The 20947-nt window shown below is 43.7% G+C and overlaps 1 protein-coding gene across 1 annotated transcript; it reads left to right on the forward strand.

Annotated features, from left to right (window-relative positions):
- The first annotated feature begins 18434 nt into the window (after window positions 1-18434).
- prop1 (PROP paired-like homeobox 1) lies at window positions 18435-20557 on the forward strand. Its single transcript, XM_041050363.1, has 3 exons — window positions 18435-18534; window positions 19435-19664; window positions 20186-20557. Exons 1-3 carry the CDS (start codon window positions 18441-18443, stop codon window positions 20555-20557), a joined length of 696 nt encoding a protein of 231 aa, XP_040906297.1. The 5' UTR covers window positions 18435-18440.
- Window positions 20558-20947: the final 390 nt, after the last annotated feature.

The raw sequence follows: 20947 nt of genomic DNA on the forward strand, positions 1-20947 counted from the left end.
CCAGCTGTTCCCAGTCTTAATGCTAAGCTAAGCTAACTGGCTGCTGACTAACGCTACATGTTTAGCATACAGAGAATGGTACCAATCTTCTCATCTGACTCTCAGCAAGTAAGCAAATCAGCACATTTCCCAAAATGCTGAACTATTTAAGTTACAACATTTCTGGTAATGGGGTCAGTATTATTTTGTATTTTTAGCTTTTACTATACCAGTAATACCTGTGAGGCCAGTTTTACAGCCCCATTTTCTGAAATCATCAGCAGAGTGTGGGGAAAACTTTGCTCCTGTTACATTCTCTTGGGCTCATCTGACTCCTGTCACACTTGAGAACTAGTTAGGCTTTTCATTTCCTTCACTTCTCGTGCTCGGAGCCCACATTTCTCCCCACACACACAGTGCTAAGCCCAGAGCTCAACACAGATACACACCACATGGCTCCCTGCATGTTATCTGCACGCAAACTACAGTAACGCTGGCAAGAAGAGGAGGACAAGGAGGAAGAGGACAGAGAGAGAGGGATAGGACACAGCGCGAGTAAGAGACACTGCTGCTGCTTTTCCAGCATTGGAGTGCCGCCAAGGCTGTGGCGGCAAAGTGAGCGTTGACCTCCAGTTAACCTTACGCGGATGCACATACACAGACAGGCACACGCTCACACAAGGCTTGCATCCATATTTCATAGCAGAAATATATCCGCCCGACAGTGTTTTACACCCACTGCAGAGCTCACCTCCCAGTGGCTGAGAGGGCTGAGGAGGGCCGAGCCTGGAGGCTGCTCCTCTTCCACCGACTGAGCCAAGAGCAACAGGGCCAATCGTGCAATCATCTGGAGCAGGAGAGTGGAGGCAGCTACGGGGGCTTAAAGAGGAAGATCCATCAGTCCGTTTTCCAGCCCTGTCTTGCTACTTGTCAAATTTGTTGATCAATAACTCAGCTCTGACTCGGTCTGACACAGCCGGATCTTTATCACGAAAGCCGAACAGGTTGCAGAAAGTGGCAGCTTTACCCTCATGACCTTTGCCCCCTACGAATTCTCAGACCTCCTGGAAAGTTGACTCCCCACCTGTCCAACATCTGCTAGCCAAATGAAAGCCAGGTTCTGCTTCACATAATCTGATTAAAGCCAACCCCACATCCAAACCGCGCTTAACCTTCTTCTCCGACACCCCTTTTCCTTCGACAGTCTCTCTACCCCTCCGTTCCAGAGAACTTGGACCACATGTGAACAGTCAGTGAACGGCATCTGGACTGGCCTCTTTTTTTTTGTTCTCTGGCAGAGACACTGGAAAATTTCAGTGGGCATGTCCTGTTAATTCCTCTGTCTTTCTCCCCTCCTTCGCTCTTTCTCATTCTCCATTACTGACTCCCTCCCTGACCCTATTTCAATCTCTCTCTCTATATGTACAGTGTGTATAGACCATATGTAGATGCATACATATCAAGGGAATTTTTTCCTTCTGAACATATTCGGCTCACAATACAGAGGTTTAGTGTATCCTATCTATCTTCTTCTCTCCCTTTCTTTCTTCTCTGCTCTCGTTTCTATCACTTTTCTTCTCTCCCCTGTCCTTCTCCTCCATTGCAGTGTATCATTGCAGCTTGGCTGGCCTCTGCATAAACCCTGGGCTCGTTCAGCAGCCATGCTTACTCTCACCCTTGGCCTCCCCATCGCTCTGTGGGCCTCCGGAAAGTTCTCCTCGTGCTGAGCGCTGGCATCAGGACCCAATCCATGTATGTGTTTATGGAGTTCTGACAAATTCCTTCCTCCTCGCTCCCTCTCTTGCGTCGCAGACTTGACATGCGAGCATTATATTTAATCCCTCATTCCCCGTGCAGGCAGAAGCAGTGTGGTGGAGGAACAGTGGGGCTTGGAGCTGGAGCTATGGCCTCTGTGGTGGCTGGTGCACCATTATGGAGGCAGGAGGACAGGCAAGCGATGGGTTCAGATAGGTCTTGTGGTAGAGCTATGGGATATGTGGTGGAGCTGTATTTTCTTATGGCGGGGTACTGCCTGGGTCATTGGCACTGGGGATGCTGGTCACTTTGTAATTAATTGAATTATGATTAAGCAACTCCGTTTCTCAGAGTATTAGGTTCTCCAGTGGAGGTTAGAGAAATAACTGGAGCTGTGCCTGCTTCTTTGTTAACTGGACCCAGTTATACCATGCCACATTATGACTAAAGTGAAACATAAAAATGCATAGTAAAGCTACCGCACATAATGGTACACCACATATGGTGCTATAAGTATAAATCAGTCCCATAACAACCCTGTTAGTAGACAGTGTTGCCTCCAGACTGGGGTCAAATTACATTTGCAAAAAAAGGCACTACATGGCCAGTCTACCACATGACTTCTGAAATGCAGCAAAATAAATTAAATTGACTTTTAAATGTGAATTAAACCTCTTTGGACCTGAACTACACCCCACTTATCTGGTGCACCACAGAGTCTGAAACAAGACTACAGGCCTCAAGATACATCAGTGTTTGTTTAAGCACCTAACGGGGCCTGAAACCGCCTTTCCCAAAATCTGACAGTCCGACAAGCACGGCCACTTAAAGGCACCCTGTGAGTTTTCCACCACTGTTAATGCGATGGAGCATTGTTTTTACATGTGGATCCGTGTTTGGTTTAACAAAGGCAGGCAAAGTGTTATGTGAGTAACACAGGATGGGAACAGCAATGTGTTTGTTTACAAGAAAAATACACAGAGCATCTTTAAGAAAAAACCGACCACAGTTTCCCAGAGAGATATTTACTTCCTGTATTGAAGTGCCAATGAATTGAATTGGTTGCAATGTGCATGTGGTCCACTGAGGTGCACATCTATACTTAACCTGCTGGTTACAAGAGTGTCAAGACTACTATGACACCCATAAGCCGGTTGCTGACATTTGCTGTTTTGAATGAAAAAAATAGTGGTGGAGCCTTAAGTGCAGAAACAACTGTACTTGATGTGAGACACTGCTTGACTTCCTGTTTGTAATGCAAACTTTAGGTATGTCTGTTTCGCTTTTTGTCTTTGGTGTCTTGTGTTCATCTCCATTTTGTTGCAGGGCATCTATAGCGTCACTCTGGAATCTGTGGCCGTGTCCCATAACTGTTGTACCTCAGAGCACACATTTGGTTGCACTTGAGTTTCTTGTTAGGGGGGGTCTAGTGGTTAGAGAACCTTACGCACAAGATGTGGAATAAACATAAAGCTGGGCTCCGACAGTTCTCTCAGCAGCCCAGCAACCTCCATCCTTATTTCGGGACCAACGGCTCGTATAGTCTTTAGGAAGTGAGATGATAGGTTTCCTGAAAAAGTGGCTCAGTGTGTTGTAAACTCTGAAGAAAATCCTCTACTACCATTTGTCATGTTGACAGCGCATGAACAAAAATGAGGATGTAGATGGTGATTAAGTCAATTTACATGTGGCATTTCTCTTCTTCAAGATCTTCTGGACTCCACTGCGCTTGCCCGACATGACAGCTGCTCCGTCATGAACTTGACTCAGGATCTTGGCTGCGCTCAGCTCTGCTTTTCTTGACTTCAGTGATTCTGGTGTCGGTCAAAGGTTTAGTGTCCCCATGCATCAACAGAAGCCCCTGAGAGCAGGCGCTCCCTGATTTCTTTGTTATCTTCAGAGACAAAATAAGCAACTACTGATTCTTCATGCCAGTGGGATCCGTTGTGCAAATTCTGTTGTATAAAAGACTCCTCTATTTCTTTTACCATTGTGTCAGTGATGATTGACAATCAGTTGGTTGTGCCCATTATGGCATGTGTACGCTGCATTACATAGAATAGTTTGCACTATTTTGACCACCTCTTTTTCTATTGTGTAATCCAATAAAAACAAAAAAACTCAAACTTCCTCCATCTGCAGTATCATGACATGTCAGCCTTTTTCTCTAAGAGGAAACTGAGTTGATGCTAGAAATTAAATTACATCCGTGATTGTCAAAATATAGACTCTACTCTTTTTCAGCTGGTCTGAATTCACAAACGATGACGTTTCTTTTCCTGTTTCACATTTTGCTTCTCGTTCCCTCTACAGAGACTGACAGGTGAGATGTTTCTTGGCAGTAGCATACTTGTAGAAGCCCCTGTTAGACTCCAAAGCATGTTACCAGTTATAGTGGCCCTTAAGCTGAAATGTTGAATCAGAGCTCTGGGCCACCGCCCTAAATTTTCAGCATGGATAACAGAATGTGGTGTCAGCTTTGACCGTACAGTCCAGCCAGTCTCTGCTTTGAAACCACGAGCTCATGAATGGACTCTTTTCTTTTTCCCCCTGAAACACACGGGTTGGATGTTTTTCTAATTTCACCTGTGCAGGACTGCCTGTGCCAAGGTCGTCACATGGTCCAGTTGGGACTGAAACTCCCGGAGGTCAATCACAACTGACACGCCAACAAAAACATTCAAACTTCAGCTTTAGTCAGATTCACAGTTCACAGAAATAGACATAGATATGAATGAGCATCATCATCATGTGATCAGTGAATTGCCACATTTTAAAAATGGAAAAGTTCTGTTGCCATAAAACCAAAACAATGAGCTGAGAGACAACAAATGCTGTGCAGAGCGGACGGGAACTGCAGAGTCGGGTAGATGTGTTACTACAAGCAGCTTTAAACCTGCTGAAGAACCAAGTGACTGCCATTATTAAAGCCTGGCTCCTTCTAACTTTGCTGAAACACACAATTAATTACTTGTTAATAACTGAAAAGGTCCTGCTCAGCCTTAACAATGAAAAGCATCAGCACCTCGGTCCCTTTCCTGTTAAGATGTCTTCCAGGCATGGAGAGAAACAACAAGAACAAAGGACAAAAGAAATGAGAGGAGATCAACACGGCAGTGAGAAACAGGGCTGTTTTGCGGTTTCCTTTCCGACCCAGCTTTCCCAGAAGAGTGAATCAGCTAAGGGCGACCACAGAGGAGCCCAGAGGTTCTTCATCAAGGCCCCAGGGTCTCTTCCAGGACGAGCAGGGAGGGAGGGGTGTCAGGGGCTGAACCACCACTCAGCTGCCACAGTGGCCCCTCTCTGTGTTTCCCAGTGACTCACACAGCTGTTGTGTTGTCACACCACTGGGCACCAGCTTTTTGACCACAACCCACCCAGGTTGTAGAAGGTTCAATTGTTTTGTTAATGTGTTGACGTATTTTCTCTGGCAGGACCAGTCATAACTCCCCATACGCTGTTTACATGCTGCTGACATGTTTTATTTTGTCTGGCATCTGTGACACATGTAACTCTGCTCAGGGGGCTATAAATGCTATGTATGAGCGTCTGTGGTGTTGAATGATCTTCTTTGACCGGCTCATATGCATCCACTGTGGATGTTGATGTTGATGCTGTGCCTACAGCTGTGGGGTACTTTATGAGTAGTAATATTTCCAGTTTGATTCCTCCACTTGTACACTACCTTATTCTTATCTATGTTTTTTTTAAATGCTGTGTGTTTCCAGCCGTGCTCCAAACTGACCCTGTGCTTCAGCCTCAGACAGAACCTTTATTATCAAGCTCTGCAATATTTTGTTTCAGTGGAATTTTGAAGAGAGTAATTTTAGTTGCTGTTTCTTGTAATCTTTGTTTCACTAGAAAATGTTCTTGGAGACCTCTGCTCTTTTCTCAGCAAGGCTCGCTTTCACATCCTGCATGGGAGCTGCCCAAAACAACCACAGGTCATTGAGCAACTCCGCTGGAGCTGCTGCTTTTTGGGTAACTTGCTCAAGGGCATCTGTGGATGTGAACTTCTCCATCTGCCTAAGCTTTTCAAGGTATTCTGACACAAGCCTTTTCTTTGTACGCATATTTTCAAAATATCCAAGCTTTGCAACTTAAAGGATAATAACCAAGAATAATTCTGTGGTATTACAACTTGGGCCTTACTCTTGTAGTTTTGGATATTTTTCCAACAAGTGGTAAAAATACCATTGTTATTATTCCTAAAAATACCAACGCAGTACTAACAAAGTTACTGTAATTGCTGAAATCTGGGAATGTGTAGACATTGCTAAACAGAAGTCCAGTGCAGCAAGAAACAGAAGCAGCCCACAGCTTTTAAAGGACAAGTTTAATTTATTCTTGTTACCAAGGATCAATTAATTTGTTCTACCAAAACGTGTGTGTGTATATCCAAAGCTGCATTTGTGATCATAAACTATTAAAAACGCATCAGTGATTAGCCTTAGTGTAGCAGTGGGAGACATGGGACTGAAAACCACAAGCAGACTGGGAGAGGCAGAACGTATTGAGGCGTGGACTAACATGGCATTGGACTGGGTCTTATATTATTTCCATAATATTTCCAGATTAACCCTTTAAACAAACCCCCAGATTAGCCTAATCTATACAGATTTACCCATACAGGCAGATGTGGGGACAAACAGTAAAAATTGTCCCTAAACTTTTCACTGTAAACATCTGTAACAGGTTACAGGCTGACTTCATGGTTCAACTTTGACCTTGTGTACTTACTATAACTGTACATTCTTACATATAGTCACAGTCCAGTTTAATGCAGGATGATTATGGAAATTACTGAAACACTTTCAATTTTACCCCCAAATGCAGTGGTTAATGTCACCTGGATAAACTGCTGGTAAATGATGGACAAAACAATCACTGTTGTATGATGGTTGATCTGCTGGATCAGGACAGTCACTGAACGTCCCTCTGCAGCTGCAGCCTTACTGTTAGACACTGCTTGAAGACACATAGCCATTCTGCTCCCTGTTGAATGTATATTTGTAGAATGATCTGTGTAGTCTACTGTCCAAACTTTGTCTTGCACTACTGTGCCTCTGCAGTGCATGTGAGGTCCTCATGTCCCAGGTCAGAACAGTGTACCGTATGTTAAGCCTCTGTACCAGTGTCGACATTGATTTCTGTATATTTATTAGTGTGGATATGAATGTAGAAGCATTGTAAAAAAATCAAAGTGCAGGGGATTATGTGTAATTTATTGTTTGAGAGAAAAAAAAAGATTTGTCCGAGCACTGTAAAATTCTTTGTTAAAATAAATCAAAACAGTGCCGCTTTGTTAGCAGCTTTGCTGATTTACATTAGGAACATGTGAGATTATTTAACCAGCTTTTTGGGCTTGTTTTGACAGGAGGATTTTAGGTGTCATCCTAAATGAAGTGCAGCGGTGAACCACAGACCAAGTGTCCTTTGGTTTATCTCTGCGGTGGATGTCGCGTAACGACATGGACAGCTCACTAGGGACGCACTGTGCTTGGGTGTGTGAGGAATGGTGTGATGGTGGAGGCCAAGCGCAGAGGCACAGAGCGTTTGAGTCTGCTTGTGGTCAAAAGCACAGCGAGTCCTGCAACAGGAAATGACAGAACTCGGCGCAGTGGCTAAAAATAATGCCCGTTGTTAAGGGAGAACAGAGCCGGGGAGGCAGCGGAGTACAGCAAATATTATTTCAATTAAACCACAGGCCCAAAACCACGGCCCTCTTTTCAGAGAAAAACCCAGGTGCCTGCCAGGGGAAAAAATAAAGTGAGGAGAGGGAGAGGTGAGGAGTTGAGGCTCTCACAAACGCAGTTAAAGGCTGGGTGTTGGTGATGTTGTGGTGATGGGTGGGGGTTCTGAGTAGAATTCCTGTGAAGTTATGCCATGACAATGGGCATTTCTTTGGGCCTTTTTCGCAATGGCCTCCACCGCCTCCTGCCCTGACTTCACCATTGTTACCAAGAGAGGGAGGAGGGGGCGTGGAGGGCTGTAACGTTGGCATCAAACTGACACTAACTCCACTCCAGTTCACCTCCCCCTTTTCTAACACACACACACACACAAATACACACTGGCAAGCTCAACACACCCTGGCACTCAGTGGTGCCGAGCTAAGAATGGAGCGCTCCTTCAGCTCACGCAATGTGGTGTGCTGAAATTTCCTGCAATAAAAACGTGATTGGGAAGATACCCATTAAAACGTGTGAGGAAAGAGGAAAGAGCCGAGAGCCTGCCAGCCAACAAAGAATGAGAAGGCAGAGAAGAGGAGGAGGAGGTTGATGGACGCGGTGGGGTGGGTTGGGAGGGGGGGAGTTGTGTAGAGAAAAGTCAGAGGAAGAGAAGGATCAGGGAGGGGAGGTTGAGGGATATTCTCTGCGCTGACCACTGGCTATCCTGCCACCCCTCCGCAAGAAAAAAAAATTGGCTTCTTTTGCCTTCTCTCGCACTCCTCTCTTTCTCTCGCTCTCTCTTTTTTTTTTTCAAATGCTGTTTTCATTTAGCACATGGCAGCGCTCCCTCAAACTCTTGAGTTTCCCAAACCAAAAGCTATTTCCTGATTCACTCCCTCTCTCATATAATTATTCTGCTGGACCGTTTCTCAGTTCTTTTTTCAGGCCTTCTTTTCCAGCACTGCCTGTTCTGTACTCAGGGTGACATCACAGCCTCAATGGGGCAAAGGCGGCCAGGTTTGTACTCCGTAGGTCAGAGGTCAAGGCTGCTCCCACTCGTTCACACATACTTCATAACTGTTTGCACTAGCGCTGCGTTAGATCTGATGTAATTTTCTGAAACACTTTTTGCATGGGATAATGAGATCTGTCTGAATCAGGGGCCCTCAAATGCAGTCGTTTAAGGTTAAGAATTTGATTTTGGCAAAGAAAATCTTGCCCTAGGAAAATACCATGCAACACTTATGCATGCAATACCATCTGTATCTGTATTTGGGGGTATGGGTGTATTGCAGGAGGGTGCAGCCGGGGTTGTTACAAGACATTTTCTGAGCTCAAGCAGGTCACATGGTTAATATGTTAAGGGCCCTTGTTAAAGGCTGCAGTATTCACCCCATAAATGGCCACATTGTTCCCGTTCACACACACACACACACACACACTTGTGCACACACTGAGGCTTTTTATGCCATAACTATTCTGAATCACCCATAATGTGCCCTCAAATCTGCTGTTAAAAGTGCACACTCAGTCGCATTAACAGTGCATTACAGCCACTCAACCTATGTGCTCTGTGTTTTCTAGCCCCTCTGCCTGTGTTTCTGCCGGTGGTGTGAGCAGTGTTAAGATGCGTTGACGCCCCCCTCCCTCCCAGCTGTGTGCTTCTGTCTTCGTTCCAGCTGTTCGGGTGTGGCTGCTGCTGGCACCATCAGAAACCTCCACAAACTCAGGGACGTTGTGCTCATTAATTGGCTGCTGGAGACGAGGCTGCAAGAGGACAGGCAGGCTGCGGACAGACGCGTACTGGATAGTTATGTCTGTATTACTGCATGTTAACACAATGGTTAGATCAGGGAACTTATACGGACTTTAGATTCTAATCCACCGTTGTAATGTACAGGGTGATAACATACAACAGTTTAAGCTCAGAAAAATACCAACAAATACAAATATAGTGTATCAAACTGACAATGAAATATAAATGATAATGGATTTTGAAGCTGCAATGATTAAGATTTTCATATTAAAAATGGGTTCACGGACAGTTTATAATATAAAAGGCGTCCTTCGTAGTAACAAACTCACAGAGAATTAACACCCAACCCTGCAGCTCAAATCCCCTTTAATAAACAAAGAAACTAATAAAATGCATAGTTTTTTGCTGAAATGAAATACAGTCTAAAATTAGCAAAATGATTATTTAAAGAGTAAATAATCTAAGAAAGACAAGACCAAGTCTGACAATACCAACTTTTGGTATTTAACAGTTTTCTATACTCAGTTCTGCTATTTGGTTGGTATCCAAAGAGTATTGAAGTTTGTCAGCCAGACTCACTGTATGTGACTATAAATGAATGGAGATTGTTTATCCAACATAAATGCCAAACATATACACCCAGCATTAGCTGCAGAGTAACATGGGGACAGCAGATTATATTTAGGAGCCATCACACATGTACTTCTGACAGCAATGCTTCACACCAGATTCAATCATCTGAATGGAACCGTACCATTGCTTTCATGCTGAGCTCAAGTTTGGTGAACTTTTAACCTGAAGATTCAAACTACTAACAGATAGCAAAGCTGCTTTGAGTTTGCTCACCTCGTAATGGGTGGTCAAAAAAATGGAGCCCAAAGTGCTAGAAGCAATCCAGCTCATGCGGTTTTATATGAATCTCTTCTGGCTGAGTAAAAGTTATAATGCAATAGTGGCAATAGTTTTTTTTTTTTTTTTTTACTGTGTTCTTATTTTATTTTTGGAACATCCCCTAAGCGCCCCAGCTTGGGAATGGCCAATTCCCCTCACACTCCTCTCTTCCACAGCCACCACTTTTTGCATCCCAGGCGCACACAGCTAGGTGTTTTTAAGATGTGAATGATGTAGCTAGTTTGAGAGCTAACGCTACTAGTACTATAATGACAGTATAAGAGGCTAGTATGCATTGTTGGACACAAAGTCCATTTGACTTGGAATTTCTTCAGTCAAAGCTGCAAACCATCAACGTCTTTGACAAAAACAAACAGAACCAGACTAAGGCAGCGTTAAAATAATTCGGTCTCTGTGCATCAGATACGTCATTTGCTGATTTGTGGAGGTATGCAGCATATATCTGATGCAGACTTTAAAAACCTTCCCACTCTCCTGTTCATGTTTTCACTTATAGCGGCGCTAAGAATAGCCTGCAGACTAGACTACAATATGCACTGTAATAGCAGCAGAAATCCTATACCAGTCTAGAGGTCACACAGTGTACATGCAAGTGCCGATCTGAGTTGAGAGAGCATGAGTTTGCGGGGTAATATATAGCCTACATGTGTGTTAAGTCGAGAAGCATGCATGTCTACATGACTGTGAGTATGTGCATGTGGGGCCTAACAGTGTATGATTGGCTGGTGATGAAGAGGAAACTGCTCAGCGAGGTTAGTGTAGTGTGCCGGAGGTAAGAGCAGGGCTTAGCACCAATGACCATGATATAACACGTAGAGTAGTACAACCATGCAGGAGAGGTAGCAAGCAGCCCTTTCAAACCAGCTGCAGTCACCATGGTTACGACCACCAAGATGCTGGCACACCCTGTCTATGAAAAGCAAGTTGTTGCACAAGAGGAAGCGTTAAACAATCAATTCAAGTAGATGCTCATAAACAAGGTTGCACAAGAAAAAAGAGACATAACCGTGAGGGCTGTGGAGGAATGTTACTCAGGGCATGGTGAGTCCATGTACCCTGTAAGTTATAGCTCATAGCAGGTCAAAGATCATTTGAAAAAATAAAATACGATAAACCAATTTAGCTGCTACTTCTGTGAACTATGTCTAATTGACCATTCACTAAACCCTCCCATTATAGTTCAGCAACCATCACTGGGTACAACAGGCCTGTCAAGTTTTAGATCCCTCTGTGAGTTAAAAATAAATTAGTTTAATTAGCTAGCTACATCTGGTAAAATCTGCTGGCAACAGATTTGTCATTTCAAATCAAAATGAGAAGCTTGTTTGTGTTTACCTGTATCTGAAATCAAGGACCCGTTGTTAAAATAATTACAAAGACTTTTCACTGGTAAGGATCAAGCTCGACAGGTGGAACAACTGTAGCTGAGGCTAAATGTGCAGTTACAACAACTAAGTAATAATATCCTGTCAGACAGTCGTTGCTTTAATTTGCCTGTGGATAATTTGATATAAGTAGGTTTCATGGTGGTAAATTGCACTTACATCTTTGCCATAGCTTAGAGTTTAGTGAGTTGATCCTCCTGTTAAGTACACCGACCCAGTTTAAGGTGCAAAGTTGAGCAATAGAGGAATCATGAGATATCTTGTGAGGAAATCAAGGTGAAGAGAGAGATTTAGAAAGAAGATAATTATACCATGCCACACTGAGCCTCTTCCAGGCCATTTCCTTCCTTGTGGCAGCGGATGAGGGCAGAGATGGGGTGGCAGGTTTGGGGGCAGAGTATCATGCATGGGTTCGGGGAGTGCCTTTGAGGGCCACAGGAGGCCCGAGGAGCCAATAAAAGGCTGGCAGGGGAGAAAGAGGACACCACCAAGGGAGTCTGGAGCAGGTGGAGGCATCCAGACAACAGCTCTGCAAATCCACCAGCCCTCCCTGCCAAACAGCTGAACCTCGAAAACCTCACGCAGGGCAAGCTGCCACACGCCACCATTATCTCAATCACTCTACAATAAAGCTGACATTTTCATGGAAGTACAAGGGGAACAGCAAACAATTTGTATTCTTAAAATTACGTTTAGAGCTACAGTCAGAAAAGTACTAATCTTTTAGGCTGTAGGACTCAAGGCTGCATTGTATAACCTGCTGAATAGGACGTCTTTGCAGCGCCCAGGACAACCTGTCCAGTTCAAACCTGGCATTCTTGGCTTTGTATCTGTATCTGGGAAAGATGAGATTCCCAAGGCGCAGGGTAATATGACGGCCTAGATGAGTTAAATGTCATAAGAGAACACAGAGTACTCCTGCAGGCACATGGGCACTGAGAGGGTGGTGCTGCATACCGCACCATCTGCTGAGTCATAATGGGCGCAATGGTTCCCACTTCAGCCTGCAGACTGGCCCAGTGGTCAGAGAGAGACAAAGCTATAACCAGAATGATTTGGGCTGAAACAGTACTCAGAGTACTGAAGAGCCTCACTTTGCTTCAGTAACCGTGTGACAAACTGTGTAATCAGTGTCAATAAAATAGCAAGTAAAGACATTTTAAGCCGAGAAGTTTTAAAGAACAAGATGAAAAGTACCAAGAAGTCTACACTAATGAGGCTGTAAGGGTCAGAAAACAAAAATGTAGGTTACTCCATACATACATAATACAATCAAATGAGCTGTATTTTGTCTGCCTCATGGCACTTGAGATGCATTTGTGTCATGTGCGATAAAAGGTAGTGGTGATAAGGATTCCCATGGCAAGTGTTCACAGCACTTGACGCTTCAAGGTGGCCTGTGTCACATATGAGTGTAACATACTCAGTGGTTATCCAGCAGTTAGAGCAGGCCATCTGTAAGTTTAATGATTAAACCTGATTTTTTTCTCTTTTTGGGGGGGGGGGGGGGGTCATCTGGGGGCAAAGCAACAAGCTTTTACCACTGCATCTGACACATTATCATCTTACTGAGTTGATATGGACAACATGTTAAGCAAACAATTCCCTTTGACAGATCAGTTCCAGCAGACAGAAAAGCTTTAGCATTCATCTGGAGTCATGTTTCAGACCACCTGACGTATGTAAGTAATATCATACTTCATGAATATTGATCCAGCACTGAGTTATGATAGACACAGTCAGTCATCCATTTACCAATTTAGGTATAAATTAGGGAGCAGGTACCAAGTTCAAAGCTAATTAAAGGAATAATGATTAAAATTTCCTGTTGTAACTACCACATGGGTGACAGTGTGAGCTGCAGCTGCAAGCTGGTTTACATGGTAACATCCATGTGATGAGAATGTGACTTTGGGCTTTAACATTAACATGAGCTTTGTTCTGAGCTCAGTGCCAAACTCAGCATGCTCCTTCTGTTACCGGATCTGTAGTTTTTGTTTATTGGTGTTGGGAGTTATAAATGGTCATGTGGTTGCTTTTGTTTCTCTTTGTTTTTGCTCTTATTTTTATTGTGGAGTTCCTTTGCTTGCCTTTTGCGCTTACTGTTTATGTTGTTACTTTTCAACTCTTGTTGCTGCCTTTGCTCTTGTTGTGACAGATATTGGTCGTTCTGCTGTTGCTCTTGTTCCAGTTGTTGCTGCTCTTGTGGTTATTTTGGTGGGACTGGCAGTATTTTCTGAGTTGCATAAATTAGAAAAGAAAATAAGAATTGCACTGTGTGTTGGCTCATCAGTGACACTCAGAGACACAGAAACACATAGAGGACACCTCAAAGATTAACACTCGCTCACTGAGGAGTTTGAGAACTGGTTAGAGGTAAAATGCATCCGTCTCACCCTACAGTACCGTATGTTTCTCTCAGTGTCCTCACACAGCTGGGCCAGCAGACTGCTGGATGGGGGTGGGGGGGTTGTTGAGGGTGATGTGGGGGGAGTTGAGTTACATTCCTTCCATCGGGGCTGTGTGTCTGCCAACCAGGTCACTCCCAGTTCAGTCCCGGGAACTTGGGAGGGAAGAATTTCCTCTATGTGTCCATACTGGACATGTCCACAAAGATGCAGAAGCCTGTGTGCATTGTGCACCGAGGGCACATGCGTGTGCATGTGTGTGTGCGTGTATACTGTATATGTGTGTGTGTGTGTATGATGTTTGAAAGTGATCACCCAGTGTTGTATTACTTGCTTACTATTTTCTTGCGAGTACATTGTAGGAGAGGTGGGGTTGTACATGCTGTGTAAGTGCGTACTGTATCAAATTGTGTCGGCATGTGTGTACTCTGCAACTGATGTGTGTGTCTGTGTAACTGAGATGCAGAGAGATAACAGAAGTTCTTCTCTCCAACATTCTTGGGCTGGATCTACAATATTTTTCACATTTTACTGACGAAAATATTAGTTCAGGACTCCGAGACAATGTAGTATTTTCATCATCCATCAAACCTGTGGCCTCTAATGATCTCTGTAATGATGACAGCTCTTCACGTCAACGATGAAACCAAGACAAGTTTTTACCTATCCAAAAAAAAAGAAAAACAGATCCACTTACTGAAGCAATGCTTTAGCCTCCTTCCAGCCGTCCCTGCATCCCCTGTCCTGTTCACTACAGACTCACTATGCACAGCAACAACACACAGATGATGGATGATTCCAGAAGATTCCAGGTCTTCTGGCCTCGCTGCAGCCTAATAATAGAAAGATGGAAAGACAAACATAACCATGCATTAATGTCAACCTCCTAAGTGTGCACAGGCCATTTCACACACATTTGTTGCTTTTCTTTGTTTTTCATACAGACATTAGTTGTTGAAAATGGTGTTAAAGTGATGCTCACTGAGGATATCTGCTCATCTGGGAAACAGTGGTTCCAACGACTGAGGTGTAGATGGGACTAATTTGCATAAGACCCTATAGAAAATAAATTATAATTATGCACAGACATGCACAGTGATGAGCAGTAACTTTTGGCCACAGTTGCTTATTTTCCAAATCCACTAGATTCAGAGAAGCTTAGCATTTAAGTAATGTGTCTGTAGATCTGGGGAATGTAAGCCCAATATTCACTGTTTTTTTGGCTCTGTTTTTGGTCTCCACCGATTTCTGAGGAAAATATCTATCTCTTTAGCTGCTATATGCTCCACTATGTTCACCTCGTACTTGGTAACTGTGTGTGCCTGCTGTGTGGTGCTAGGCAGATGGTGTACTGTGCCTTTATTAATGACTTTTTTGCTGAAAACAGCTGCTTCCCGCATCTAGGAACACAAGTAATGGGAGTGGTTAGAAAAAAAAATCAAAACAGTAAAGTTGTGGACCATAAAACCAAAAAAATTAGTTAAAAGACACTGAAATGAAAAAGAGCTGAAGGGAACAGCAGAATCAAAGGATTATTATCTGTAAGTTTGTCACCGCAAGCAGCCTCTTCCCATACACACAGTAATTGAATCCAGTTTTGAGTATAAAATAGTTATAGCAACTTCAAATTAATGTGTCATAACCTGGTAAATTTTGAGACACGAGCCGATCTTTAAAAACAAAGGCAGCCTCATCATTCTATCGTGCCACAGGGTTTTGGCAGGAAAAACTGGCCTGCTCTATAGCTCTAAGGAGAGTTGCTTCATGGCACCAAACAGAAAGTGATTTTGCTCAGCAATAAGTTGAACTTTTACTTCAGCTCCACGACTCTGATGGAAAATGTTCAGTTTAAGCTTTTTGTACCTTGAACCAAATTCCTGTGGACTGACATCTGGAACAAAGAAGAGGACATATGGTAACATCCTCCCCAAGACAGGAAGTCTGGGGTTTTTGTGAAATATGGTCTTGATTTTGAGATATAAAAATTCTATACATTGAACCAGCCAGTGGTTGTTGCTCATTTTTTGCTCAGACAAGTGCAAAAATCTCCCAGTGAACTGAGACAACCTCCGTCTTTTCACCATCAGCCTCTTCTATATTGTTGTTCAGAATCCAAAGCCAATACCTTCTGTAAAAATATACATGAGGATAATAAATTTTAAGCCTAAATCATTGTCTCTTCTAGACACATTTATTAGGGAGACAAACAGAAGTGGAGGTACAGACTGAAAACACAGACAGGCTCACTGTGCTTTGCTGGGGGTGGAAGGGGGGGTTGTAGCTAAGTCGTCTGGGGCAGGAAACGTGTGAGCTGAATATGGGATCCGTAGAGGACTTGGCAGAGTTATCACAAATACACACACACACACACACACACACACAATGCAGGGAAGATGGAAGCTCTTCCAGGACACACAGGACTTGGCCCTTGCAAACAACGAGTCACAAGGAATTAAATTAGATGTTGCTGCGCAGAGAGCCCAGAACAAGCAGAGGGACTTTCTCAAGGAATTTGCAGTAAAGTTGGTTCTCAAGAGTAATTCAGCCACAGAATTCATGTGTAGCAGACGATCCTTCAGACCTTCAGGCCATTCAATCTCTGCATTTTGTCTGTTACCCTTTCCTGGTAAAGATCCTGCAGCGGGGGCAGAGGCGGGTGGGTGTGTGGGGGGGAGTAATACACAATCTACTGTATCAGTGTGACACATCAGTCTGCATTTGAACCTCTGATTTACTGGTTCTTGGGAGTCACATGTATCACTCGGGTCAAATGGCTTGTGATATGACAGACATGTTACACAAGATGGAGAGGGACAACTCAGAATTTAACACTATCAAACACACACTGCTATACGAAACTCTAATCTGACACAGTAACCACCCTTCTTGGATAAGCTGCATGTGCCCAACATGTGCAGGCCACTATATGGATATACATTCACACACAAGTAAACAGCACTTGTTTGGCAAATATAGTACATGATGAATTACTGCCTCGTTTGAGCCTTGATATAAAGCCAGCTGCTGCTCTCCAACTATGTAGCTGCCTCCCATGCTGCCCTGTCATGACTCAGTGCTGAGTAGGACATTAGTGGGTCTCTTCCTAGTATCCAGCACAGTGTGAGAGGGCCATTCCTCCACAATGGCCCTGGACTGAGTTTAGCATCATGGGAACTGCTGATAGCAGCTGGGGTCCTGGGAGGTTACACGGGAGTTCATCTGAGTTAATCCAGCTGACGGGGTGCCCTGTCAGTCAAGATACAGCAAACCAAAGGCAGGAACTGACCTGACAGGGGTTGTGTTTGTGGAAGACAGGGGAGTGTACTCAGCTGGGTGGTCTCAGCCCCTGCACCAAAATGTAGACTTCTGAGGATTGTTCGTTTTGCATATGCAAGGTTTTGTAATTCAGCTTTCAGTTTGCCTCTGTGCCACAGCCTGAGGGCCACCTAGTGGTCACAAAGGCTGCTGCAACTCACCAGACTTCTGATCAAAAACAACAAAAGTAGCATTACGAGTCCAATGCAAAGAATACATTTCTCTGTTATCTGTTTCTGTAAAAAAAAAAAAAAAAAAGAGCAATGAGAATCTTTGACATTCAAGGGCATTGTGGGAAATGTAGGAAATTCACTGTCATGACTAGCCCCTAAGGGGGCTGATCTCTGAAACCTTTTGTTATGTTTGGATCTCTTTTGTGGACATTTGGACCTTTTCAGATTCTTGTTTAGTTTGTTAAGTTTTGTTCACTGTTCCTGTTTTATTTTGAAATCATGGCCTTTGTGTATCTTGTCTTTTTCTACTTCTACTGTCTTTGTCTCGTCTCCCTCCATTTGTGATTGTCTGCCCCGCCCTAATTGGTTTCACCTGTTGCCATTTACCTTGTGTATTTAAGTCTCGTTGTTTCCCTGTGTTCTTGTCAGTTTGTCTGTGTCCATGCCTGTGCCGATACCCAAGTCTGTACCTGGGTCTGTGTCTTACCTGTGTTTGTTCCTGTACCTGTGCCTTTCTTTTTTTCCCCACCTCAGGGACTTACCTTAGTTTCCTCTGTTTTCCTGTAAGAACATTTTGTATTTTCATTTGGTTTTGTTTCTGAGTATTTTTCTCCTGCGTGGATGATTTTTAGTTATTTCAGTTTTGTTTCCTGGCCCTGGACACTTCCAGTGATTTTTGGTTTATTAAAAGACTTTTAGTTCACTCCTTTGCTTTGGGGTTTTGCTTTTGGGTCCTGGCCTGATTCCTAGTCTCAGCCTAACATTCACAAAAACAAATGCAGATATTTGAGAAAGATGGATACACCAAAAATTGTATCGCATCTCAAAATAATACAGTAAATAAACTGAACTTAATAGCATGAAGATATGTGAGACTCAAAATGCAAAGGTCTCCCTGAGCTGCATTAGACTCAGAAATATTCTGGTTCGGTGGATGCAGTCCTCTGGCCCCTGATGCACACCCACATAGTTGAAGGTAAAGCTGATGGGTGGGACATGGGCACGACATGTGACTTTATGGTCAGTTGTGTCTATGCAGGGATCAGATAATGCAGACCTTCCCATCACTGAGCAGAGCTGCAGTTATGGCCCAGGTAAAGGTAACAGGGGACACAGTGAGGAGCCACCAGGACTGTGCTGAGGTTTACTCTGATATGGCTACTGTCAGCTCCAGTGCAGGTGAGTCCAAAAAGACACATAATATGAAAATTATTATTAGATTAAAAAAATAAAAGATTATTTAAGTTACTTTAATGCAGTGATGCTCTCCATCTATTCAGTCAGTAGAGAGTTAGAGTTGTATCGTGTCCTAAGGGGCTGTTTTTAGAGGGATCGCATTTTCAACTTGAAAACGTATGAAATTTCAAAATTGTTTAATTAAAAGACACTGAAACTAGCACAGATTGACGTGTCGCAGCAGCTTTAAAATTAAACAGCCCTGAAAAGCTCATTGGTCAGGTCCTAATTGTGTATTAATTATTGAAGCTGCCAATTGGCAAAATAAAGTTATTATTTTGTCACGGTATTCAAAGCTTAATAGTTTGTACTGTGTAAATCCAATTAAATTCTAATTTGAAAAAGGATTTTTGAGACTGTTTGTAGAAAAAAATAAAGAAATAAACCAGAGAAAATACAAACTGTGTCAGAAAGCACACAACTATGTCATCAATTCTGCACCTTCAATGTCTTTTCAGCCATCGTGATGTGAATAGACAAGGTCGTCTCAGTCCACCAATTTGACAGATTAGTCACTTTGTTAGTGATTGTGCTAATAACCTTGGTCAAATCCCCCAGTTTCTGGTATCCCGTTCTCACGAGCTTGTCTTTGGCAGCTAAAGCTCTCTGGCTCTCAGGTTGCCTGATGGCAGTGGGAACCATTAAGTCAGTATAATCCCTCTTTTTTGAGACAGTCATTGGCGAAAAGCGCTCTTACAAGTTTAGGACACTTTTTTCCATCATGCCAACCTGGGAAACACAAGGAAGTCAAGAAACAGGAGCTGGAGAGTTGTCTGCAAAAAAGTGAAAGTCTTTTCAGCAGTTTTGCAAAGCCTCAACCTTTTTTCTTCCTCATGAAAACAGATATAGGAGAGACAGGGAGGAAGGGCTCATTGTGTGGGACCCCCATGGCTGCTGGTCTCAGTCGGCGGAGCAGAGCCTACCCCTCTCCAGCTAGGAGACGCCACCGCACCACCTTCAGCCACAAGCAGCTGGAACAGCTGGAAGTGGCCTTTGGACAAAACCAGTATCCCGACATCTACTACAGAGAGGAGCTGGCCCGCATCACCAAACTCAACGAGGCTCGCATACAGGTAAGACGGCCTTCAAACTGCAGGTCTCTTACAACGTCAGCTTTTTAACTGTTGTGATGTGCAACTTAATATTTAGGAAAGAGATGTGGGTTAGTTATTTTATGAATAATCAACTTCACTTTGTCACTTTCACCCAGCAGAGGTGTTACTGATAACAGTAACAACAACTCTGTTCTGTTCAAGTGTCCCAGTGAGTGTAGTTCACACACTGTGACGTGACAGGGCCTGATCAATGGTACCACACCTCAGGTCAAGTCAAGTCAGGCAGGTCTTATTGTCGTTTCAGCCATATACATAGTATACAGTGAGACGAAACAACGTTTCACTGGGAACAGTTGGTGAGATACACAACTGTTGTTGTACACAGTAGAGACGAGACAGATACTTGTTCAGAGAACAAGCAATGCTGAACCCACCCTGTTGAATTGCATTATGACATCAGGTGTTTGTGGTATTATTTATATGAAGGAGTGCAGGCCACCCAATCTGTCCTTTTCTCTAACCCTCCCTTGTCTCCACAGGTGTGGTTTCAAAACAGAAGAGCCAAACAGCGGAAGCAGGAGCGGGCCTCCCAGAAGGTGCTCCCAGTGGGCGTGATGCCGGGCCACAGGGCTCTGCTGGGAGGAGTGCACGTCCAGCCATCCAGCATGGCTCGACCGTACTACACTCAGCCCCTGGCTCACATCTCCCGCCTCTCCCCCATGTTACCCTCAGGGGCGTACTCCCGCCACCCAGGCCCGGTCAGCCAGTGTCCCTGCCCCAGTGTCCCCCCACAGCCTGCGTCCCAACGCCAGCATGACGACTGGTACAGCCCTCTGAGGGGCAACCTCACCTCACCCATGTTCTCCCTGGCCTCCATGCAGCCTCTGGACCACACCTCTCACTGGAGCTAAGATGTAACCAGGGAAACATATTGAGTATTTCAAAATAAAATATGTTCAAACATTTCCTTTTTTATCTACATCTTGTTACACATTCACATTGAGTCTGCTGTTTCACCCCTGACTTTTCCAAGCTACTCTGTGGATTTTTTTTTCTTTTATTCTGTACTGAAATGTTTGTTCATATGTATTAAAATATTCTTTAAATTGAACATGAAGGATATTTTTCCCTTGGAAGTAAATTCCATCCACTGTTGAAGGCCTGAAGATGTGTCTGAAAAGTCCAGAAGAAATCTGGTTATTAGCTATTAGTTGACTATGTGCAGAAACACACACACACACACAGAAACATAAAACATGTTTTTATTGCATTTCATCAAAATATGGTTTGGAATCTGCTCC

Source organism: Toxotes jaculatrix, chromosome 11, assembly GCF_017976425.1.
Source record: "Toxotes jaculatrix isolate fToxJac2 chromosome 11, fToxJac2.pri, whole genome shotgun sequence".
NCBI lineage: Eukaryota > Metazoa > Chordata > Actinopteri > Toxotidae > Toxotes > Toxotes jaculatrix.